The sequence below is a fragment of the Zalophus californianus genome, chromosome 9, assembly GCF_009762305.2.
Source record: "Zalophus californianus isolate mZalCal1 chromosome 9, mZalCal1.pri.v2, whole genome shotgun sequence".
NCBI lineage: Eukaryota > Metazoa > Chordata > Mammalia > Carnivora > Otariidae > Zalophus > Zalophus californianus.
Genome location: NC_045603.1, coordinates 82,970,777 through 82,997,732, shown reverse-complemented (window position 1 = coordinate 82,997,732; position 26,956 = coordinate 82,970,777). Strand labels below are relative to the sequence as shown.

Here is a 26,956-nt window from a genome sequence, read left to right as displayed (position 1 = left end):
TACTCATTTATCTCAGAGAGAGAGAGATGGAGAGAACACAAGCAGGGGGAGGCACAGAGAGAGAAGCAGTCTCCCACTGAGCAGGGAACCCAGTGTGGGGCTCGATCCCGGGACTCTGTATCATGACCTGAGCTGAAAGGAGATGCTTAACCGACTGAGCCACCCAGGATCCACCCAGGTGTCCCAAATATTTAGTTCTTATGTATGGAGTATATATAAATCTTTATGTGGATAGTTGTCTAGATAATATGCTGAAACATCAGAAGAATGAGTTGAATTTAAGAATAGTTCTCAGAAGTTTAAATTCAATCTATAGGTATATAGGAGGAGAAAGAATCAGCCATATGTTATAAAGCACAAATGCTGGTGCCTTGAGAAGATCCCTCTGACCCCACTCCTTCCAATTCCAGCATCCCTGGCTGTCCCTGTCCCCAGAAAGTCCATCTATGCACTATCATGTCTAAAATTCAACCATTTAAGATTCTGTTCCCTGGATTAAATCTTTCCCTTTCTAAAAGCCTCTTTTCAAACGTGCCAACATAGCTCAATAAGGTAATATTTTGATTCCCAAGGTTCCTATAATTAAATTAATCTTTCCTAAATAGAGGCAGCTGAGGTTGCCTGGGTGGTTCAGTGGATTAAGTGTCTGACTCTTGATTTTGGCTTAGGTCATGATCTCAGGGTTGTGAGATCGAGCCCTGCATAGGGCTCTGCCCTGGGTGTGGAGCCTGCTTGATATTGTCTCTCTCCCTCTTTCTCTACCCCTCCCCCCACTCTTTCCCTCTCTTAATTAACAAACAGAGCTAGCTGACATAAAATGAGTGCAGTTTGATATCAGGTAGAAAGGGGGTAAATGGGAAGATGCTGAAAATGGGAAACAAGAAATTGAGTTTGGGGGAGCAGAAAAAAATGCTGATGGGCACAAGTGATAATTTTTACCAAAGTTTAGACTCTTAGTCCCATCTGGCTCTAATAAAAAACACATTAGTTAAGAATTTGTACAGAAAAAGAACACCTCATGCCCCTACTTTAAGATCGGTGTTCTTGAATAAAAATCCAGTACAGCACTTCTACTTTACTGCCCTTCAATACTATCCAAATGTTGGTCTGAAACTGACAAGATTCACTGGTTTTCTCTCATCTACCTTTTTTCTATCAGAAATAAAGCAAAAATTAAAGAAAAATAAACACATTTAAAGAAATACTTGCTAAAATTCTGAAATGCTCTGAGTAATCGCAGAGTAGAGGGTACAAGCATATTAATTACTACAAAGTAGTCAAAATGAAAGAGTCTTGAGAATTTACAAATAAGGATCAAACAAGATGACCTGTATGCTTTCTCTCTTGAATACAAATTAGCAATTGGATAACAATAAGATTTCCTTTGGAAAGATGATTCCTACCTGGCTAATCAAATCTTATACAATACTGTAGGTTTACTGAGATCAAGGTAAAGTCTATTTTTACTTGAAAAATCTTGTGATCCTATGTTGACTTGAGCAAGGATCCAAATGAATTGTATCTCATCTACAGAAGAAAATAAAGTTTTAGATCATATAGTGTTTTTTTTTTTTGGATCAAATAAATGATTCTAAACCCAGCATTTAAAGAAGTATTATTACTGTGCTAATATTCACTTAGGCAATTTAGCAGCTGGTCTTGGGCTCTGGGGCTCATTCAATTGACTTGCTTAGTAGAAAACAACACATGTACTGTTCGTGCATGACACCAGGCTATGGTGGGAATCAACAAGGAAAGCCAAGAAATATCTAGAGATGTAAGCAATGAGTTGATTAGAAGTAGTCAGGAAAGATCTGTACATTCTGAATGGCAAAAGACCATAGGGATTAATGGGAAGAGGACATATTTGAAAATATAGAAAATGACCCATACAGAAAATAATGGGCTTGGGGATCCAAAAACATTACTTCTTAACCAAACTCTGCTGTGTATATTACTTTAGACAAATCAATTCTCCTCTCTGAGTCCCAGAATCCTAATTTGTAAAATGGGGTTTAAATATAATGATAGATTCTCATCAGCTTAAAAAATTAAGATATCTGTGCTTTTAATATTAGGGAAAGAGGTCAATGAAGGAAATTGAAAAAATAAAGATTCTTCCTAACATATATGAATTACAGGAATAGTCAGTTCAATAACAGTATTAAGTAACTTGCCATGGTTATGACCTTTTATTTTCCCTGGCTAGAGTAGTGGACAAATATGCATTCAAAAGGAGAATTTTGTTAACAACTCTAAAAATTGCTGAGATTTTTTTCATTCCTCTTGTCTGTCATCTAAAATAATGTATTTAATCTTTTTTATTTTCTATATGATTTTCAGACATGATGAACAAATTGAAAACTTTTCCTATTCCATTACTTCAATTTATCCAGAAAATAACTAAAAATTCGCTGTTTATAGAGGCTCAAACGAATATCCTGTGTTATTTCATAGAACAGTCAAAAACAAAACAAAACAAAAAACACACAAAAACTCTGTTTTAGAGGAGGTAGATATTTCCTTAGTTACCTAATCCCAAATTAAACAATGCATGACTAAATGGTTCCTCTGTTACTCCTTGAAATTGGGATTCGTATAAGTGATGAGCTTTGCTCCCCAGCAGACACACATACACAAAGAGAGATGGGCTGTGGATCAGCTATCATAATGGACATCCCTGAAATAAAGCTCACAAAGCTATAAAACTCATAAAAAGCACATGCATGAAATGACAGAATAGAGTGTGACTGTCAAATGTTAACTCAGTAACAGTTAAACCCCTTCTGGCTGCACTTTTTTTTTTATGGTCTACTTCTATACTAATGACATGGGAGGAAGAATGAAACCAAAAAGGTTTTTAACCCTCCAATTATGTGAACCTCACAGACCACCAAAGAAGATGAAAGATTATTTATAATGTCATAATGATTTATCATTTGGAGATTTTTCTCATCAGCTTAAGTAAAATACAAAGAAATAATGCATATGTCCACCCCTCAACCTCTCGGTTCCACCCTTGCTTACTGAGAACGCCATTTTCTAAAAAATAACCATCCACCCACATAATCTAACAGCACAAATGGGAGAAAAGGCTTTCTTGTAAATTGTATATAAATTATATACAAATACATTCTCTCTCTCTCTTCTCTCACACACAGGCACACACACATACACTTCCCTCCAAGACTAACAAGAACGTAAGTTGAAGAAATAATTCACTAATTTTACTCTGGTCAAATGTGAATGTATCCAGTGGGATATTTCCAGACACATTAGTACCCTGAAATCTGGTATCTTTTAGGAATATTTCCATCAGAGGATCAGTCACAGAGACATGGAAACTAAGGGGTTGGAAAGGTCCATAAATGGCCTCTGGTCTACTCATCTACAAAATCATCCTTATTTAATCTTGATGTTTTCTTTTTCAATATCCAGAGATTCTTCTAGTGGAGAAAATCATGAATTAGAACACATAATTTTGTTCACAGCTTAATTTCCTTTCATGAAATTTGGTAGCCACCTTCATGAAATGTTTCCTGAAGTATAATTTCATCTAAATTTCTTAGAAACTTAGGCAATCTGGTCAAATTGAAATGTACTGGCAGATCAAGTTTTCTTAAAAAGTATTGTAAAGTTGAAGATAGACAGAATGGTTTTGAAGGAAACACAGTTTCTATGAATTCAAGTCTTAATCCAGATGAATAATTATCCAAGATAGTAGCATGACTTGTAGATAACATTGATGAATTCCTATGATTTTTAAAGAACTGATTTAAAGTAGGAGAAATATTAGAAAGTTAATGACAATTAATTCTGACTTACGAAAGAAGAGAGAAATTTGAGGAACAATGACCTGAGCACTTAATGTATGTTCCAGAAAAGACAGAGCTGATGGTTACAAACTTTGGCTAAGAGCACGTAATAGAGGATGTAGTGACAACAAAAAGCCAGTATGGATTCATTAACAAAAACAATATTATAATGACCTTAGTTTATTTTTCTACAGGAACTGGAATGCAGACCAGGGATGCTCAATGGTTATAATGTTTTGGGCTTAACTCAGCTTTGGATTATGTTCCTATCAATATCCTTATTGTCATGATGGAGAAGTTACATTGGACCCTGAAAGAGAAAGTTGAATGGGATGGGAAAAGCAGATACAAAATACCTGTCTTTAAATATCTTAAGAATTAACTTACTTATATACAGTCAACAGATACAACACTGACCAATGGCTTTAAGTTATCAGGTGAAATATAATGAACCACAAAGAACTGTCTAATAGTCAGAGGTGTTTGTCCATTAAATGAGCTGCCTCAAGATGTAAAAAATTTCCCCTTTCTGGAGATTTTCGAGTACTGGACATAGGACTACCTATGTCTGACATATTAAAAATACTGAAGAGGAAATTCAAGGCCCTTTTCATTGTCTTTCAAAACTGCAATTCTATGTCCTACTTTACTGGACACTCCCTAAAACAAAACTAAAAAATTGTGACCAATATATAAAACTATACACATTTTCTCTATCATAAATGACAGTTTTCCCAAAAGTTTTTAAGTTTCAAACCTTAAGGGCCCTCCACTTGTAACTGAGAATTCTGCCATCATTTTCTTAAAGTCAAGGGAGAGATTTCAAATTATGAAGAAGAAACATAGGGTTATTGAGATTATATTTTGTGAAGAGACTGCCAAATTCACGGAAACAATCAGATTCACAGATTCAGGTACTTTGTGAAAGACACAGTTAGTTATATGCCCAAATTCAACAGTACTAATTTAGTCCTTAAAACAGAAAACCACTGCCAGGGACAGGAAGAAGTCACTGAGGCCTGGAAGATTCATGCACAAAAAAGCCACTCAAAGGAATCCGTAGAAAACAAATCAGTCACAAAGAAGGCACACATGAACACCGTCAAGGCAAAACACTGGCCTTTGCTTACGCTGTGTACATGTGGAAACGGGAAGGCAGGAGAAGAAAAAACTAAGACCTGAGTTTTCAAATGTTTGTGTATGTGGTCAGCATTCAACCAAAGTCTAAAAAAAGACCTTGTTAAATTTCAAAGCAGGGCAGATAGACATACTGTGAGCACTGAGTTAAATCAAAAGGGTTAACGTGAGAAAAACAGGAGGCCAACAAAGAAAAACAATAGAATTCACCACCAAGGCAGGATGTCCGGTAGGTGGGAGGGCTACATAGATGTAAACACAAAACTTGAACATTGTCTGATGATAATTGTTCTATAAACAATGGGTAACCCAGTTATTGAGTTACAGAAATGTATAGAATTTTTCTCTTTAATTTTTCCTTTTCATGGAATAAAAGCTATAAAACTGTTAGCTTTCTTATGAATGTAGCCTCAGTAGCCAATAGTCAACTCAGTTAAATAAATATAATTGGACTATTTTAAAGAGTCATGGCTTGGTTCACAAATGCTGGGTCTGACAAATAGAAACAGGCACATCGGAGTTATGGTTCACTTTTCAATTATCCATGGTTGTTTTAAGGGAAGGGAGAGAAAAATACAGATTAGAAAAGATATTTAGAATCTCAATTTAATCAACAGCTAAAACTTCACATGTTTTATCAGCACTGCTTACGAGAAGCAAAACAAATAAGATGGAGCAAGTTCTTTTTGTTTTCCTAGCTCATCCTTTAGTGAAGAGGCTGGTGGTGCGTAGTGAAGGAAGAGAGACTTAGGAAGGGAACAGATACAGGAAAAACAAAGAATGGGAAGAACGATGTACATATTATGGAGATGGGGATTGCTTAAATGAGATTTCTGTAATAAAGCCTCAAGACTGTACTAACTAATATACATGACCAATGCTGGAGCACAAGCCAATCATCAGGCACTGAATACTTTCTCGAACTTCTTCAGCACGGTCTTTTAGAAGAGAGACTGAACTCCAAGCCACAAGACCTTGGCTTAAAAACTGATCTCCCACTGGAATTCCTGCAATCTTCTCAAATCTCGTTTTTATTTTTAAAACAAGGATAGAATACCGTTCTGCTCATATTACAGTACAAGGTTGCAAGCTAATGCGAAATCACTTTGAAAAGGGCGAGGCACAAAATAAATAGCAGTAGCCGTTATTATTCCTATGACCCATAAGCAAGTATTTCTCATTTGTAAAAAAAAGAGAAGTGGTAGGCTTGAAGAGATTCAATGAGATCCTTTGAAATGCATGCGTAATTCAGAATATTTTCCTCATAATTTTTAATCCATATTGGTAAAGTAGTTTGCAATAAATGACAATAGAGAATGCAACACATCTAGTAAATATAAGAGGGTAATTGAAAAACAAATGTCTCTAATTATTTCAGTGCTTTACTGTTTAATTGTCTTGAAGGCAGCTATTCGATCTTGGGAATGAGGATAGGAGCAAGGGAGAAGGAAAGACCACTCTTAATAGATCAGGTTTTTAAAGAGAACACTTCTGGTCCAACAACAAAAGTGATTCTTACTTTACTTATAGGAAATTTGGGAAAATCAGAAATGTGGGCCCCTGTGTACCAAGTTACAACCCTATCACCTTGGCATCACTACACTATATTATTCTTCTAGTGTTTTATCTACGCAACAGAGAACTATACTTTAAAAATATCTGGATCATTCTCTACATGGTGTTTTCAAACTTGCTTTTTTCAGGAATACTATTGTGAGCATCTCCTCGTGTCTTTAAATGAATAGACAATTTCAATCATCAGAGAGGCCTGTGGGTGTCTATCCGAAAGCCCAATTTGGCATGCCCTGTGTGTCTCATTTTATTGGACCATCCTGCACTAACCCCTCTACCAGAATGATGCAAAGAACACAAGACTCTCTGTTTGAAAACATGCACAGCTTTTCTAGGCTTGAAAATTAAACCATAAAAAGTTTACTGGAAAAAAAAAACCTTTAAAAAGCTCCTTAAAAACTCACACCATAATTGCTCCCCACCAAGCGTGGGCACTTGCTAGCTCCAAGTAGTGGCACCGTGACAAATGTAGCAAGACTGAAAGCGCGCTATACTAAGAGAAAGAAAAAGTCTTCCACTGGCCATCTGTGAAAATAAGGCATGTGGCCATTAAATGCAGAGGCTGTAAATATACACAAACTCCATGAAGCAAATGGCAAAAAAGGACTAAACTTCAAGCTCAAACAAATCAAAATGTTTAATGCATAGTTACCACTGCTGGACGAAAACAGCTCTGATCTTTGCAGTCTGCAAACTCGGCATGTATTTCAATTAAATACCCCCAAAAAGAAAAGAAAGAAAAAGAAAGAAATGAAAAGACACAGAAGAAAACCATCTGGAACAAAAGGCTATAGACAGCCCATACTCAATTTCTAGAAACAAACAGCCCCTTTAACTTGCACCAGCCTGTTGAGAATGTCGATTGGAATTATTGAAAGGCTGACATCTAGAGTGATGGATGGATGATGACATAATACCTATTTGCCTTTTTGTCATGGTCTTTAAAAACTGGCTGCTCTGTGCTGATAATATTCACTAAGGGGTTTTCCTCTCCCTTCCTGTCCCATAAGAAGTGTTCCCTAGCTAAGACACTCAGAATTAAGAAGGTTTTACGAATGAAAAACAAAAGAGAAGAAAACCTAAGGATCAAATGCCAACTTGCACATAAAAAGCTGGTCTAGATTTCCTAATAATCAGTTGCCTAGAAAGCAGTTCCCTATCCCTTTTATATAAATTTTCAGAGTAGAGAGGCTCCAATAAAAAAAAGGCAAGCATTCAACGTCAGATTTGCGTGTGTCTTTTAAAGTAGTGGAATAATTAATATGTAAATGTAGAAATCAAAAAATAATATATACTCACTTTTATAAAGAAAAATATTCATAATTTGTGTCACTGTAATTTTTCCTAGACAAATTCCAACCAGCAGTCTTAAAAGTTTGGGGGCTTTTTAAAAATCACACACGAGTGCTCACACACAACTGCGCCATCCCCCCACCCCCCACCCCCAAAAGCTCCTGCTTTGTCATGGTGAGGCAAGGGATCTATCTCACTTCCTCTGGAAGGATTTACCTAACATGCCTTCCTCCTTCATGAATTTTTTTCCTCTAACCACTGAAATATCTAGTTCTAATTTGACTTCTAGAATTCATTTTGGCTAAAGGCAAGATCTACAAAAGCCATCCATAAATCATTAATTAATTGTAGTGTCTTCCCCTGAATGCAGAGGCATGAATCCCTTCATATTCACTTTTTCAAAGCAAAACCTGTAATTCACAATTCCTCACATGCCTTGTCCTTATCGGAGGGAAGGAGCATGTGTTAGATAATGCTGAACTAGATACACTGTGTCAGTTTCTGAAGAGTTAAAACTGCTGGCCCCATCCATCAGATGGCCAGCGAAGCATCAGGAAAGAATGATGGATGTAAAATTATTACAGGGCTGCCATCCGATACACTTACTGCCATTTGTAACTAATGCTAGGACTGACACACTTTTTTTCATTATTAAACATCCACATTAAGTCAACATTGGTCACTGTCATTTCATGTTTGGCACTCTGTTAAAGGGAAAGAAAGAGGTTGACAATAGCCGAAAAAGAGGAGGTTGTAGTGGAAGAGTGTCCAAGCAGCAGAGTGATAAATATTAACTTCTGTTTACAAATGAGTCTATATAGTAGGTGGTAAGGCTTTCTTAGGAGTATGACTGACAAGTGAAAAGAGAGACTGTTATCATTGTTGAATAAATTACGGTTTAAAATATACCTCTGATTCTGTAAATTTCCCCCTTATTCTATGGAAATTTGCAATGAATTTTCACTGAACCTCAGAAGGAAAAGTAAGGCATTTTGCCAGGTATTCTTACTTGCAGTAATAGAGGAATTCATAGCATGTGTAGAGATTTAGATTTCAGGTACACTGTAGGCAATTAATGTTTGCTTGCTGGGTGAATTCTCTATGGTAAAAAACAGAAGCACGCATCTGCATGTTTATGTTTGTGAGTGACATCTGTTTTCTATATGAAAGTAGTACAGAAGTCGGCCTTAACATGTAGAAACATGTGAGAGAACACACATTCATTGGTTTAATCTGTCACCCAAGCAATGTTGGGGTGTGTTCATGCTTATGTGCGCTTTACTTCTTTAAGAACTACAGACAAGGTATAAGGCCCTGAACACATAATAGTGCCAAGAACTAAAGTGGTTAGATAGATGACAACAAATCTAACACAATCAAAACAAACCAGTCTCATGAAGAAAATATTTTCATGCTTTCACGAGGTTTTCATGAAGAAAATATTTGAGAGCTTTGATATTATTTTTATCACGCAGCTGTGGCTTACAATGGCCTTTTCCTATTCGATAGCCATTCTGGTCCTTTTCTTCTCTGCCAAAATACTCTGATCTTAAGATATCCCTTGATCTCCAGGAGGATAAGCTGAGGTCTCTAATTCAGTCCCCAAATGTAATTCATGATCAACTTAAGGCAGCTTCTCTTGCTTTTGGCCAGTAATTGTCTTAAAGGTACACACTCAACCCATTTCTACCCAAATGAGATGTTTATGGAAGTCTGCTTGAGGGGTGCAGTGAAACATCTCTGTGTGAATAACGTAAGAAACACCCCCATGTGAATGAAGAAGGAACGGAACACATCTCTATGTGAAAGAGGACTGAAAAGAGCAAAGAGAAAACTGCTTCTCCTTCCCAAATTGGCCTGTCTTCGTGGCATAGCTGTAGGTACGGCAATGTTTTATGACCCTAAGGGAAAAGCTAAGAGAATCCTGGAGATTTTAACCCTGATATCGCTGAGCTGATAAACTAATGCCACCAACTGCCTCCTACAGAACTTCATTATGTGCTAAAAATTAATCATTATCTGTTGAAGCTACTGTATTTAGATTTCCTGACCCTTGTAATGATATACATGTCTAACAAATACTACAGCATAGGCATCATTCCCCTAAGGATAACTCCATTGGGAGTGAGGGAAAGCAGCAAGGAAACTTCTGGTCAATACCACATTTTAGTCAAGTGCACTGGGTCTCTATTATATAAGTACTGCCTGGTAGAATCAGGACAAAAACTGAGGTCTGAATGATTTCCTATTAATTATGGCTACCTTCACACATACGGTCAGAACCTGAGTATGCAGTTGGTCATACGGTCAAGACGGTGCCACTTGGGTATTAATGAAGCAAAGTGGGTGGTTTTGACAAACTAAATGTATGAGGGTCTTTCTGATTCTCCCTACCTGAGAAGATTTTTCTTTTATTCATCCATAACACGAATCTGTGAAGAGCTATGTGATAAAAGATAACATTATCCGAATATGCAATCAGGCTATAATTAACCTGAAATGACAATTATAAATAACACTGTGTCCCAGAGTTTCCAAGAAACCTGACATACACAGTTTTTGGGTATGTTGAAGCACTTCCAAGAAAAGTAAAAAATGAGAAATCTTTTAGAAGTCTTCAATTAAAATGTGTTTTAGTAAAAATGACTTTCATTATGTGTTTTGGTGCATATTACTAGAAAACATTTGTCCCTATCTTCACACCTCTAATTGTTTTAACTACCAATTACAGCTTTTCAGAATTAAGACTTTCTGCTTGGGACAACCAAGTTGGTCATTTGAAATGTGAAGAAAATACTATGTATGAGGTTTGTGTATTGAAGAAAACAGATCTCCACAGCAGGATTCCAACGTAGGAATTTCAGGTCGTGCTATCACCTCTCAGGCCGGTGGTAAGCACCAGGCTGGATTTCTCCTCTTTTCCCCTTTCCTTTCTCCCAGATTCTTTCTATCTGTTTCTTTTTTTTTTTTATCCATGCCTCCCCCGCCCCCTGGCGCCCCCCACCCCCTGCCCACTCCTTACACCTCACATACTTTCTGGGTTTAGGAAGTTGGGAGTATTGTTTTAGTGAGAGAAATGCCCTTCTTTTGGTATTCAAATGATAGAGTGCAAAAAATTTATCATATATTCTGTTTATGTCTTTCAAACGGAAGCAAAATTTCAAACCAACTACTGATCTACCTATGCTCTGGCCATGGGTAAAGTTGGGCAATTATAAAAATCTATTAAAAAGGTAGGTATTAGGAGAAAAACAACACAATAGACATAATGCTGTCACTTTATGTGGAAGAATAAGCAGCCACCGGGGTGCCTGGGTGGCTCAGTCGTTAAGCATCTGCCTTCGGCTCGGGTCATGATCTCAGGGTCCTGGGATCGAGCCCCACAACGGGCTCCCTGCTCTGCAGGGAAGCCTGCTTCTCCCTCTCCCACTCCCCCTGTTTGTGTTCCCTCTCTCGCTCTGTCTCTCTCTCTTAAATAAATAAAATCTTAAAAAAAAAAGAATAAGCAGCCACCTTTGTCAACTCAGGTATAGAAATGATCTGATAGGCTAAGCAAAATGGGTGGGGCCTTTATTCACTTCCTACAAGTAGGCTCACACACATAAAGATGCCATGATTAACAATTGAAATAATAATTTGATTTAAACCATATACTTTATAAAGGCAGGGGAACATATTTTCTTGTTCAATAGAGTATCTCAAGTACACAATACTGCCCGTCATAGGTAGCAGGTGTTAATTAAAGGATATAAATTTGACATTATCTCATACCCATGAGTTGCACATAGATCATTAATCTTATAGAAATGGCACCCAAGCTAGTTCAACAGGAAAAGGCAACCACAGTTAACACCTGCTTCTCAGAGAGCTTCAAAAATCACACCTTCATTGTCAGGTATCAAGGTGTCATTCAGATCCTTCTGCTGAAAAGATTTACTTACACCTTACCGAAGTCTGCCATATTATTACAATAATGGAACTGTTTCATTCCATATTTTAAGATTTTCACTTAAAAACCCATGAAAATATAAGACTGTAGTTGACGTAATTCAACTGCATCAAATGGGCATGGTGAAGAGATATGGGGATGACAGCCTTCTTGAGAATGGAGACATCTTAATTGGCCAACAGGCTTTGGCAGGTATGACTCCAAAAACAGATTTCTGAAAAGTTATAATGCTAGAAAGGAGAAGGGGAAATTGAAGGCAGTGCTGTTGGACAAGAGGCAACTCTCCCTCCTGCAACACAGATAGAGAAGGTGCTAATCGGAGAAATAACATAAAGGCTGATTGTGGAGAAGGAACGAGACGTGGAAATAAAGTCCCCTCACGACGGACAACTATGGCGTAAAGTGAATGCAGACGGCGCCACTCCTGGTACTTAATCAAAAGGCCGAGCGGAGTCACTGGAGCCGGCATAAAGTCATGTGTTAGAACAACAGCTGATCTGTATTAGAGAAGATTAACTCGCAGTGCCATGGTGGAGGGCCCAGGATTATTTTATGTACTTCCATTGCCTTACAAGCCGTCAGCACAATTATTGCCCTCCGATCTGAATGAGTGATCTGTAACCACAGCTAAACAGCATGCTGCTTAGGGGCCTAGGAGCTTCATGAAGATGAATTTCCATACCATCAAAGTGCTTTTAATGGGCTCCCTGATCCAACCACAAGGCCTGTTTTGCAAGTATAGAGAAGTCAGGATGAAGGCTTCCTGTCCAAAAGGATTTGGTCGGTTGTCACTTGACAATTCCCAGCCAGCACAGGGGAGGAGAGGGGGGAGATAGGTAGAGTTGTCTCTGCTTTGGAGGATTAAAAAAAAAAAAAAGAGGGTACAGATGCTCGCTGAATGCAACCAACTGCTGTATCCACAGCTGAATTCAATGCGCTTAACAAATAACGGCAATTTAGCTATGCTTGCGAGGAATAGCTTGAGTCACTTTGCATTAGCATCTGGCTGAGTGTTAAACTCATTTCTACATGGGGAGCAGAGAAAAGGAATTTCTGTTCAAGCATCCTTTCAAGAATGTTTAAATATTTGAATATAAATTCCTTTATGCTTGCTATCATTCCTTCTTGGAGCTGTCACTTTGCTTTCCCCCTTCCCTTCTGGTGCTTAGCTAGAAAAATTTTGTTCCCTCCTCGCTGCACCCCAGTATCGCTCTTCCTGCACTGTGTGCCTGCCAGGGATGCATCCCTAACCACACTCTGCACTCCCCTCCAGAAACAGAGCGGAATTGGAGTCATTTCTCCATCCTTTTGACCCATGTTTGGACCAGAGGAACAGTACAGTTGTGAGGGGATCACACATAGATTTCACCTCCACTATGCAGATTGTGAGCTTCTTAGGGACTGCACATCAAATTCCATATAAAACCTGGGGAACCAGAAAGCTACCCAATTAGCAAGCTGCTCATTCTGGACACTGCTGTTTGTCTCGTGAACTTCCCATGATGGTTAACTTTCAAGTTATTGCTAAGTAGCTGATCATTTTTTTTCTCTGATTTACTGTATCTCTTTAGCAACAGGATTATGAAAACAAGACCCAGTAACATGTTAAAATTTCAATTCAGAAATATCAAATATGACCAAGATAAGTACATCACTCCAAGCATTCTGCAACAACATACTCTTTTTCTGAGTAAAATACAGTGTAGCTTCAACAAGGGAGTTTGAAATTATTACATCTCAAATAAATTCAGCAGTTTCATTGGGCTTAGGTATAATAATAATGTCCAAGTTTTAAAAAGCACATTTTGTTTTATAATAAAATCAAAATTTCCAATTGTGCAGTCATCTAAAACTTGACAGCGCTTTGCATTGGAAACATATTATGACAGGCTCAGGATCCTAGTTACTTAGGCTATGAGCATGGGTATCATCCAAGCTTATGCTGATTAAAGAAGATTCAGCATTTTCAAATCCAGCTCATCCCCAAATACAAGTTAAGCATCTCTGTAAAGCAAAACTTTCACTCAGACTCAGATATTTCAAATGCCATTCCATTTTAATGCAAACTGATGGCAGGAAGGGGGATATTAATTGTCAATAAGGTTTGGAGATGGATAGAAGAGAATTATAACTCGTCTCGTTTCCAGATGGTTTTGATTAGGATGGGCATGAAGATTTCTGTACTCCTGACAGAGAGGGGGGAAAAGGGAGGGAGAACCCTCATTCTGAGGTGGTGAGAAGAGAGAAAACAAAGGAAAAAAAAAGCATTTAGGCAATTTAAGCAGTTTTGGAAAGTCAGTTATTTTATGAACTAACCTTTTCTGTCCGACAGTTATTGAGACCCAGACTATTCACAACAGCCACCTTCCCGTCAAGCACCTGCTGCTCCCGCCGAAGCTGCTCCTTCATCTGCCGAGCCTCTTGGATTGCCTTGGTGACAGCATCATGGTCATTTAAATAACCTGAAGATGTGACAGAACAAAGGCTATGTTTGGTACAAATGCATGGATAGGTTAACCTTTAACCATAAAATTCATGTCTTTTTGGGGGGGGTAATGGCTAGTGGCTGGCATATAGTACTTTCTCAATTTCATGAGTCTAAAATGAATGAATGAATGAGTAATTGATAATGCCTGATTCATACAGTCATACGTGAACGTGGTGCCAAGCATCTGTAATGCAAACGTAATATTTAAGGCAAATATAGTTGTTTCCATATGCTTGGAAAGAAGTTTAAATATAATTTTTTTCAGTTATCTGAATATTTTGTAGTGCAAAAATAAAACCTATCTTTGATTTTTTTAATGTAAGGATCATTTGAATGTTACCATAGGATGGAGGTATTGATGATTATTGCTCTAATTATTGACACTCTCATCGTATTGGAAAGATCAGTTTAGAGTTTGCATATAGCACTATTAGGGTTGTTATATACAGAAAGAATAAATCATTATTAACTAAGTAAAAGAAGATCGTCATCCTCCCCCCACCCCCAATTCCACTGATGGTGAAATAAACTACAGGTGGCAGTGATTTGCTCTGGATACAAACTTGTAAGAGTTAAGGGGCCAAATTTCAAGCACAGAATGGAACCAAGCACCTGTGAATTGTATGGTAAGAAATTGTGACTACTGAAAGCCACAGTCACACTTAATTCACACTCTTAATAAGATGGTCAAATGACCAATTTGCGTCTACAGCTCCACAATCCAAAGTAAAAAAAAAAAAAATTGTCAAAATATTTCTTTTAAAGAATAACAGGTATAAGGAGCAACACTAATTTTTTTAACTTAATTTTAACACTGGTCACTTATTTATTTGATGCACATTATTATGATCGTCTGCACGACTTTAGGTAGAATACCGATGGGAAAAGACTGTTTTGTAAATATTGAAAGGAAAGCTAATATATCATCTTTCACTCTCCCTATCTTTTAAGTAGGGCATAAAATGGCATAAACTGAATCTATAATATGAAATTGCCCAGAAAAGGGACTTGTTTGTGACAGAGGCTAAATCTAACCAGATCCATTGGTGAATTGTGACAGATGGAGGGACTGTGAGACAGAAGGCAGGCACTAATCACACATAAAATGACCGGCTTGCCTCAACATGTTCCATGGATTCCAGCAAACTTTACACCCTAATCCATTTTTAGAACAAAAAACATCTGGGCCATAAATCCTCTAATCTGCCAAAACACGCTATTAAATCCCATGATTTGTTGAAAAACACTAAGATTAAAGAAAGGAAATATAAAATGGCTAACTGCCGTGTTAGGAAAGTGTTATTAATACTCTTTCTTTGTCTCAATTATGAATGTTCTGGTACTAAAGAGCCTTGTCTAATCATGTCAGATTACACATCCTCGCCGTATTGCTAGACTCTTCTATCTGATCTGCTGATTGCCAAAAAACATAAAATACTTTCTTGCTGCTTAAACATTTCTATTGAAGAAGCTGGTGTCAGATTAGTACAGTGCTTCAGTGCTGGAGATTTTCAAAATGATCCGTGCTTCCCCGCGCCCCCCACCCCCCGATATGCACAGACTAGACCTCATCCTCTGATCTCCTTGAAGCAGAAAGATAAGTCCCAGTGTAGGAGACAGCAAGAGGAGCCTTGAGAGCGACTATAGGTTTTGCTTTTCAGAGCTAAATTCATTGGAACATATTCAAAGAACAAAACATCCTTGCTCATTACAAATACAATATGAATCATGAAAAACTATTTAGACCTAGGTCAAACCTTTAGGGTTAATGCTTACTTTAAATTATGTTTGTTTTTAACCTTCTATTATCCTCAGCATCCTGTCTTGGTTCTCCTGAACAACCTTCTTAATATATCATTCTTGAACTGATTCTGTTCATGTACACTACTACTCTAGAAAGAAATACGGCTCGTATAGGGCAGTGATGGTCTCAGGATATGTTCATTTAGTAAAAGATCTTAAGAGGATCAGCCTGATTTTCCTATGCTCTAACCCCTGTTTATGTACAACTTGGCATTATGCATTTTCGCAGTCTATTTAACTCCTCCAGAGCACAAATACATTTTGAAGTGGTTTGGCACATGGCGTTGAATAAAAGTATGAATTCTTTATGTTTTTAGGTGCTGCCAAGATAACGTTGTGCAGGAAAAATGATTAATATAGATTCAAAAGGGATGCAAATTATATGGGGGTGAATAACTGACAGACATATGTTCCATAATGTCTATTTCCAGTTTGAGGTGTGTGTTCCTATGCAGGTGGAAATAGGCGTCCACTTTAAAATAAACCTTCTTGCTTTTAGAGACTCTTGAATTTTAGTTAAAATGCTCTATGAAATCTAACATTTGTATCTGCTGTGTTAAATTTTAAGGCCATTTATATATTACAGAGTTGAACCATAACAGGATTGTGTGCTGGTTCTTCCCATTTTGTTCTCATCACAGTCACTAAATTACCAATCTTGCTGATTCCCTCTCTCCTGCCAAATGGCTTCAACTCCGATTTTGGAAAGACCGATAAGGCTGAGCTCTCACCTTCCTGCCCCACCCCCACCCCGACTCCTACCCCATGCTAGTTTCAAATCTGTCTCCATTTCTGCCCATTGTCTCCTCCTATTTCAGTGAAAATGGTGCCCCTACTTTGATTCAAGGCAAATCCCCTCAACTCGTGCTCTAGATTTCTATATGTCTCCATTGGTCATGCTCTTTCACATTTATGTCATCCAGATCTGAACTTCCTCACCATCTCTACCACTTCAATTTGTAAGTACTAAAGTTTTTCCACCTGAGATGAGCAAATAAAGTTTCTTTCAACTTTGTGTTGCCCTCTCTTTCCAACTCTCTTTATCTTCTAAGATTCTTATCATACTCTCTCATTCCTTCCTCACTCTTCCATTTCTGCTACAATTTTGCTTCTGCTGCCCTTGTTCTTTTAAATCGCCAAATCCAAGGGACACTTGCCATGACTTGCAGAATGACCTCACTGACAATCCCCTCATTATAGAAACTCCTTTCTTCTTTGTTTCTCATCATAACATGGGATCCCCTTTCCTCTCTGCCTCCTCCAGCTTCATAGCCTTGCCTGAGATCTGTTCTTCATCTCCTCCTTAGATTTGGTCCACAGTTACAATCTTCAGAAAAAGTTGCCATTTTGGAGTTGGAAAAGTCTGAATTAAAACCGTAACTTTGCCACTTACGAGCTCTATAAATTGTACATGTTGTTTTACCTTTTAAAATCTCAATTATCTTATTGGTTAAATGGAGATAACATTCACTAGATAACATAAATGAGTTAATACAGTCTTGCATAATAAATGGTCCATGAAAGTTATTCACTGTCAGTTTACTTACAAAAGGGCATAGTGAAATAGATAGGATTTAGGCACTGGATGCAGATGGGTCTGGGTTTCTATTTCTTGGGAAGTGTGATATTTGCCAAATTATAACAATCTCATTGGGTTTCCATTCCCATCAACTGCAAAATGAATGTCAGGTTGATGGAAGAATTAAACAAAATAACACATCTTGTGAAGGAGTACATAACACCTGGTACCTGAGGAGGCAGCAGAAGATGTTAATTCCTTTCTTTTCTTTTCTCTTTCATTTTCTCTATATGTTCACCCTCAGCAGTCTTATTGTATGACTTTGACCATAATGATAAAATACGTGAAGGGGTATAATTTCTTGTTGGTACAGAGGTTCAAGGAAAGGGAGTCATGCCATACAAACCCCCAAATGATTACTTGATAGATTTTATTCAGCTTGCATTCATATATAGGCACCAACTGCATCATAAGATAGGATCAGAAGGTGGGTATGTACTTAGGAGAGGTTTGGTGAGCCTCAATCTAAGGAGGGAAGTGGGAAGGCAATGGTCAATATGGCTTCCAGTTAGCACTTCAAATGAGATTTGGGAAATGTAGATTAGGGATTCTTAGCGTAAGAAATTTGCAAGATTTGGGCGCCTGGGTGGCTCAGTTGGTTAAGCGACTGCCTTCAGCTCAGGTCATGATCCTGGAGTCCCGGGATCGAGTCCCGCATCGGGCTCCCTGCTCGGCAGAGAGTCTGCTTCTCCCTCTGACCCTCCCCCCTCTCATGCTCTCCCTCTCTCATTCTCTCTCTCAAATAAATAAAATCTTAAAAAAAAAGAAATTTGCAAGATTCTGTAACCTTGTTAAATTCACCACAGTTTGATTTTTTATGCCTTGGTGTTTCTTCTTAATCACTACCAACAAAATTCTCAAAATTAAAAAGGCCCCTTTTATATATTTTCAGGCACAGAAAAAAAAGGGACAACCTGGAAATAACCTGTGTTATTTCATTTAACTCTTCCATCAACCTTACATTTGTTCCATTACAAAAATGGTAAATGGTATAATATGGCATCTATTTAAAGTTTATATTTTTAAAGTGGCTTATTGTTATTAAATTCCATTGTCAGCTTAGGAAACTCATGAGCAATCTTAGGATAAAATCGAAACAGAAAGAGTTCTAGCTGCTCCAGAAGGGAAGAAACTGTTAAAAGGCAGAAGGAAACACGGGAAACCACTTATAATGCGTTCAATTGTGTCTTTCAAAAAGATATGTCCATGGCCTAAACCTGGTATCTGTAAATGTGACCTTATTTGGAAATAGAGTCTTTGCAGATGTAATTAAGGATCTTGAAATGAGATCACCCTGGATTTCAGGTGGGCCTTAAATTTAATAACTGGTGTTCTTAGAAAGGAGAGAGGATCTGACACAGAGACACAGGGGAGAAGACCCTGTGAATATGGAGGCAGAGACTGGAGTTATTCATCATCCTAAGCCAGGAACACTAACGACTACCAGTAGCCACAAGGAGCTAGGTGAGAGGCATGGAACAGATTCTTTCTCAGAGCCTCCAGAGGAACTAAACCTGCTGACATCTTCACTTTGGATTTCTAGCCTCCAAATAGTGAGACAATCAATTTCTAGTTTAAGTGACCCAGTTCATGGTAATTTGTTGCAGCAGCCTTAGAAACCAAATACCACAATTGGTCTAAGCCTGCTCGAAGAGTCAAGGGGTAATCCTAAGTACTATAAAATATCTGCTGTCTGCCTCAAATCCTTCCTGATTTTTAGATACACATATCTGTCTACCAAGCTTCTGTACTTGAACGTCTCATAAGTATCTGAAATGCAGCGTATCTAGCATGGAATTCTGTTCTTTCTACATTCCATATCCCTTTCCAGTGGCCCATTCAGTTACCTGGGGGTCACCTAAGAGATCTCTTTACCCCATATATATATAACAGACAACCAAGTTGTGACAGTCATGCTTCCTCCTCAGCTTTCAAATGTGTGTCTTCTTCATTTTCATGGTCCCCACTTTCACTAAAGGCCCCTCATATCTCACCTGGGCCAATGTCTTAACCTCTTAACTGGTTTCCCTATCTTCAGGCTTACACTCCTCAAATCTATTTCCTTTATCTGCTTCCAGGTAAAGCATTTCAAAATATCTCCCTGAAAGGAATATGAATCACATCACTTTACCTGATTAAAAACCCATCGCTCCATACCTTAGTGCTTAAAGGAGCATTGCATAAGATGAGATGTAATATTCTGTGAAAAAATAATTCCATGTTCAAATAAGTGTGGGAAATACTAAATTAATGTGACAAAGGTTTCTCATTGCATAATTCCCAAGATCTTGATAATGTTAGTGTGCACTGAGTCTTCAAAAGATAACAAAAGCATGCAGTTTTTCCCAGATATACTGGAACAAGAAACCCTGTAATGTTCCCCCAAAAATGTCATTCTGGGATAAATTCCAAACATTTTACAATGGCCTAAAAGTCTCTTCATGATATCCATTTTGCTTATCTTTCCCGCGTCACTTCCTGCTAGTCTCTCCAGAGTTCTGTGCTTAAGCTGCATAAGACTATTTCCTATTCCAAGCACTGGTCTGTCTCCTCCCACCCCCACCTCTGTCTTCCAAGCTTTTCTCTTTTACTGAAATACTCTTTCTTTCTAGTGTGTTTGGGACTTTATTCAAATGTCACCTCTTCTATAATGACTTCCCTGATACAGCCCAGGCATGCTCCTTGGCAACATTAGAACTTCTCATCGCTATGCTCCTTTAAAACCTTATATATGCTTTTATTGTCACATTGTCTTCCATTTGTCTTAAGTTTGTCTTTTACACCAGTCTTTGAACTACTTGAGGGCATTTTAAAATTTTCAATCTTTTATTCCTTTGGCGCATGGCAGGGTCTGTTGAAGGAATAAATGCATATTTCTAAGTTGAAAGTATCTACCTTTATAATTCCAAGTTGATTATCTATGTCATCACATCGATGGAAGCCTGTACCGTAATGACACAGATTTATTGAACTCATGGATTTAACAGGTGCTATGAAGGCAATACAAATTCTTATTTACTACATATTTGTTTTACATAGGACTTTTCAGCTAGAAGTAAAAGTAAGGGCACATGTGTTTCAAGTCATTTTCAACAAATACTGATTTTTTTCTATTGTTGAGGTCACTTATCATCATCAAATTTTTGGCACCCTGATATGTAGCCATTTCTTCATCTGTGAAAACTCACAAGAATTAGATTATAAATGTGAAAGCAATTTGTAAATTGTAAAGTTCTATGCAAATGTTAATTGCCAGATGTTGAATAATACCCTCAACTTCTTGACAATCCACTACCTTTCTATGAAACTATTACAGTATTTTTGTTCAACAACCTACCCTCATAGAAGTTTTTCTGATTAAAATTGTAAACTAATGAAACATCAAGGTAATATCCTCCTTCATGCCATTGTATTTTAAATTAGCAAGTTGTAGAAATAAAGTACCAAATTGATGAACTGGAAAATATTTTCCCTCATTCTACTGAATCAATGTGAGTCTACTACATTTGCTCAGTAAAGTTTTACTTTTCATGTGTTAATGCCTCTGAAGAATAATGGGTAAGGATAATACATTCTAGTATCTTCCAAAGACTTAATAGAACAAGACTGGAGGCTATCTAAAGCCTCTGCCCAAGACGTTCATCTGCTCATCCTCCAGACTTCCATCTGCTCACCATCCTGCAAAATCTATGGCATAGGGAAGATATTTAATACTCATTTATCCAGTGAACAAGTGAAAGGCTAGATAAATGACTAAGAAGAGCATCTAGCGCAGCAAGCCTACCAACAGGCAGTAGCTGAAAAGGGAGCATGCCAACCAGAGACCATGAATCCTCTGGCCTCAACCACCCCTGGCTGTGAGTTTGAGCAAGTTACTAGGTCTTCATATAGCTGTTTCCTTGAAATTAAAACAGAGGAAATAAACACAGAGTCACAGAACTGTCTACCCTGTGTCGGGAACTTACTTAGAATCCCTGGGTAAGCACTTAGCCTCCTTAGGCCCCAATTCCTTATCTGTAAAATAACAAGTTTTGACTGGATAATAGGAATATCTGCTCTATCTATTTTAGGGTCTATAATTCTAAATTAGCTTCAGTGAGAAAGAGATTAAAAATGCTTTGAAAATTGTTAAAGGTACTATACCTATGTACAATATAGGTGAAAAAGGCCAATAATAGGAAGATAACATTCAGTCAGAAGCTTCTAAACTTATCCATCATTCTTCTGAACTATTCATACCCTTTAAGGATTCCCTTTCTTTTGGAGCATCCTATCCTTTGCATACCATATCAAAGGCATTCTTACAGAATACAGTGTAATATTGGTCACCCACCTCAAAAACTCACTTTCTATATTTGTAGCTAATAGATATATAGCAAAGAGCCCATGTCATTAACGATAACTTAAGTTATCTTTTAGTTCACAGTTTTCCTTGGTTTATTAATGGCATAACACATTAATTCTTCTTTCAGGGGTGACCTTTACAGCACCATTAATGTGCACAGCTTTTATCCAACTACATTATTACTCATTACAGTTTCAGCTTTCAACATCTGCATTTGCTGAAAAGAGAAAAGTAAATTGTAGTGGCCTCAAATCCTTGGAAACTATGAGGGATGTGTGGATGGGTATGTGGTGAAGGGATTTTTCAGGGGAAAAAAAAAAACTAAGGGAAGTTTTAGTAGTAGAGAAAGTCAGATGATAAATGTCATTAAATACATTTTTGCCTTTCTAAAATATTTTGTCATACTTAATCCCTGGAATGCTGAAGTAAAAAATTCTCATATGATAAAAATGCAAATCTATCCGTTATTTTGTTAAATATTCTAGTTCTGGTGACATTACAAAAGTAGCTCATAGACCAGCACTGTGATATTTATAAGCCTTCATGTCTATTTTGTAAGTGAATCATTCCTGCCAAATAAAATATTCTTTCTTTTACATACTTAGGACATGAAAGCAAGTTTTATCTTGGAGTCCATTTAGGATGTGGAGGGGAGTGACTGAGTTGGGCCATAAAAGAGTGGTGCATAGTGATAAAAAGCGGACATGTACCCCAACCTTTTTCAAACTTCTCAAAACTTAAGTTTTCACAGTGTCTGCTCTTACTGCTGTCCCACTGCCCCAGACTGACTTCCTCTTGGCAAATAATCTGGAATTCTGCTCTGTGGAGACTGAAGCATTTGAAATACATTCCTTCAGCTTTTTTTTTTTTGGTCCATCCCACAATTTCTCTGTAACTTTATCCCTTTTTTTCCTTTGTTTTGTTCAGTCTCAGAAAAAAGAGGGGCTTTGTTCCTTTCCAAGGTTAATCCTTTCTCATGATCTCTTGTCTTATTCCATCATCATCCATCCTCTCTTTCATATCTTCATCTCTGACTCTTCTTCCCTTTGACTATATATATACACACACACACACATATATATATAGTCATATATATATGAATGATTGCCCTATTTTAAAACCTGTCTTTACGCAGTCCTTTTAAAATAATCACTTCTCAACACCAAGCTTACAAAAAAGACTGGTCTATAGATCAACTGCATTTTCTCTCCTCATAGTCTTCAAACCATTGCGATTGAAATTCTGTTAAGGCATTCTCCTAAAACTTCTCTGTCAGAGTTTACCTCTCCATGAGCTCCAGCTAAATCATAAGGCTTTTCTTTTTCTTTTCTTTTTTAACTTTTCCGCCAAATGGGACACCATTAAATAACCCCTTCTTTTTTGAAACTTTCATTTTTCCTAGGCCTGCATGACACTGCCCTATCTTCATTCTTATTCTAACATAGTCACTTGTTCTTTATCAGTTTTCCCCCTAAGAAAGTGTGCTGGTTTTAAAATGTGCCCAACAATACTTTGATATTCCCCTTCCCTTGAGTTGGGCTGCACTTGTGATTCTCTTACAATGAAGAGAGTAAAGCAGACTGGACTCTGTGTGACTTTCAAGACTAGGTCATAAAAGGCACTGTGGCTTTCTGTTTGCTTACCCTCTTAGAGCACCCACTCTCGGGAAAGTCAGTTTCCATGCAAGGAGCAATCCTATGGAAAGACTCACAAGGCAAAGAATTGACCCTCTAGCCGACAACCATGTGAGTGAGACATCTTGAACAAGAGCATCTATTCTACATCTAAAATGCTAATAAAGTCCACAGAGGACTATAGCCCTGCCTAACACATTGATTACAATCATAAGGCCTTACACCAGAACTACCCAGCTAAGCTGCTTCCAAATTCTGACCCTTAGAAACCAAGATAATGAATGTTGGTTATTTTAAGCTCCTGAATTTTAGGTTAATTTGCTCTGCAGTAATAGATAACTAATACAGTAGGTAATACCTATGATTCTTTATCCCACTTCTTTTCTTATTATACACACTCTTTTTGCTGAACTTCCTTTTTTTCTAAAGGTGCATATATCTTTTCATTTTCTTTCTTCTAATTCTAGTATAGCTAACATAGAGTGTCATATTAGTTTCAATATGGTGATTTAATAATTCTATACTTAGTTTCAATATAGTGATTTAATAATTCTATACATTACTCTGTGCTCATCATGATAGGTGTACTCTTCATCCCCTTATATCATATATAATTCTACATCTAAAATGCTAGCACCCTTTTACATATCAGACTTACGTTTATAGTTTCCTCCTGAATATCTCTACCAAAATTGCTCCTTGTGTTTCAACGCTTACTACATTTTTATATTTATGTCTTCCAAATCTGCTTCCACTCTGGTCTTCTCTTTCACAGTTAAGGGAGGTATTATCCTTCTTATTTTATGAATTCAAAATCCTAGATTCCTCTGTCTCCAACTTGAACTTCACCAGGTAGTCTCTATTGAGGATAGGTTACATCAAGTCTTCTTTACTAATATCTCTTCAATCTATTCCTTCCTTTGTTTTATCATTGCTTATTTCTATTTCATGTAACTAACTCTTGTCCTACACTAAAACAATGGTTTCCCAGATTCCTATCTCTTCCTGCTGCCAATACTCTTCTTTCTTAAAGTTCTGATCAGATTGCTGTCTGGAGAAAAATTCAAAATTTCTTAGGATAGCATTCAGCCAGATTCCATCTGCTCCTTTCAGTTTTAGCCCTGATCACTTTTCACTACACATTCATTCTATATTCTAGCCAAATCAGTGCATTTCTCAAAAACATGCTATTTTACTCTGGTTTTTTTTCTTAAAGGCTAAAATGCGGAGGAATGTCTCTTTTCCTCAAGACTCCACTCGAATTAGGCTATTGCCAACTTGGCCTTCCTTGATCCTTCCCAAATAGAATCCAACACTCTTCTTTTTGATTACAAGGTTGTATCTGAAATAGCACTTCCCATGGCTGACTAGTACTATAAGAGGGATAACATTTCCCCTAATTAAACCCTGAGCTCCTTGAAGGTTTGTCAGTGCTAGCCTCCTTATAACTCTATGCAAGTGATAAACATATCAATAAATGTAGGTTGAAGTAAGGGTTTACAGTCTAATTTATGTGTTACTGAAGTAAAAATTATTGGAATTTTTAAAAAGTTAGCTTATAGAAGCATTTTCTAGTGTTTACTTTACCAAAATGACAATTATGGAGAAATGAAGCTACGTAATTTTTATAATACTTCGGTGTATTCAAGTAAATCTCAAGCAGTATGGAACTGAACAAACTTCATATCCTGATGGGTGACTGCTGATCTAAGTAGAATGTATTTTATCATTATGTATAGTTTGTACACATCAAAAAACACAAAAATATATTTCAGTGATGGGAAAGGCAAGTCACCTAACAACAACATTCTGGAAACATTGCTCTCTGTGATTAAGTCATTTAGGCCTCTTTTTTATAAACTTAAGAACATTTGTTACATCAACAAACATAACCAGTTCAATTAGCTTTCAGGGGGACATTGTAACTTGGACTTCAGTTATAAATTTCATTTGCATGTTTAAAACACACCTACGAGGTTCATCAGATTGAAACTCTCCTACGGAACTAAAACCATGCACAGGGTATGCGTGATTTGCCATTAAAAGATGATTTCATTCAATTGCCATAAACAGAAAATCAGCAAGAACAAAAGAAACAGAACTTACCTATTGTGCTAACTCTGGCTGAAGGACTAGCTAATGCTGCTGGGACAGAGGCTTTGAGGGGGCCTGCCCCACTGTTTATTCTCAGAGCTGGCATATGGGGAGAGGTGGGTGATGTGGGTGATTTGCCATCAGAGGTCTTGGGTTTAGCTGATAGGTTCAGTGGCTGTGCCACTTCATCCTGCAATGATCATTAGAACATGAGCTGTGATAAGGCAAGGCTGATCAAAAATGCCTAGAAAAACACAGGTATATAGCCTGTCATTTCCCATAAAATTACTCTACCAATCAGTGATCTTAACATTCAACCTGTACATTACAATGTTTGGTTAGCTGTCAACAATGTCACTTTTAACTACATATTATGAAAAACCTTTAGTATAAGTACACGTGCACTCAACTATCCAGAAAGTATATAACTGATGTGATCTGTAAGAAATAGTCTTAAGCTATTCCTTGTACTACTCAGTTCTATTGAGAGACAATTACATAATTCATATAAAATTATGATGTAGGTAGGCTTTTTTCAACCACCGAAGAACAGGGGTTGAATCCCAAGCACCTTTGTACCCTGCTGTTTAGACAGAGTACCTGGAATATCCATGATGGAGGAATTAAATGGTGTGTACCTCTGATCAGAACTCCTCTCCAAATTAAATACAAAAAAAAAGAAGGAAACTTTCTAACTTTCTTAGAAAATAATCTTTTCTCCTAGGTTTCACAGAAACAGTTTTGGAATTGATCTAAAAATGAAAATAAACATAATCGACATACACCAATATGTACTATTTATTTATATGCGACACTGTTCTAAACACTTAGCATTACGTTTTTAAATCTAGATTTGTTTTCCAGATTTTCCTTACAATGTATACCACAATCAATACATTGTGGAATGAAGATCTTTATGTGGTTGATCCAGCACATAGGGTGAATTGTTCATTACTTGAATAGGTCAAGTTTATGTAGTTTACATTCTATTTTATACCTTTCTATATTAGCCCTTGTGTAATTTCATACATAAAATTTGTGTATACAATTATCATTAAAGTTTCTACCACATCCTTTATTAGAATCAGATAATATTAACGTTACCTCACTTTTTTATCACAGAGATATTAATTTCTTTTTGTGCTGTAAAATTAAAATATCATGTCATATGCTAAACCTTATTGTTTATAATATCTACAAGTTTACAAAGTGTTATTGTAGAATAAAAATTTAGTTTCCACTTAGCT

The 26,956-nt window shown here is 37.2% G+C and overlaps 1 protein-coding gene across 18 annotated transcripts in view; it reads right to left on the bottom strand.

The window, feature by feature from the left end:
• SOX5 (SRY-box transcription factor 5) overlaps nucleotides 1–26,956 on the bottom strand; it is a 1,040,220-nt gene that overhangs the window by 20,720 nt on the left and 992,544 nt on the right. For all 18 annotated transcript variants that reach the window (XM_027594377.1, XM_035729355.1, XM_027594379.1 and 15 more), the window contains 2 exons: nucleotides 25,722–25,899; nucleotides 14,083–14,228 (listed from right to left, as the gene is read on the bottom strand). In XM_027594377.1, the coding sequence (XP_027450178.1) occupies nucleotides 14,083–14,228; nucleotides 25,722–25,899 (324 nt within the window). The remainder of the gene's footprint in view (nucleotides 1–14,082; nucleotides 14,229–25,721; nucleotides 25,900–26,956) is intronic.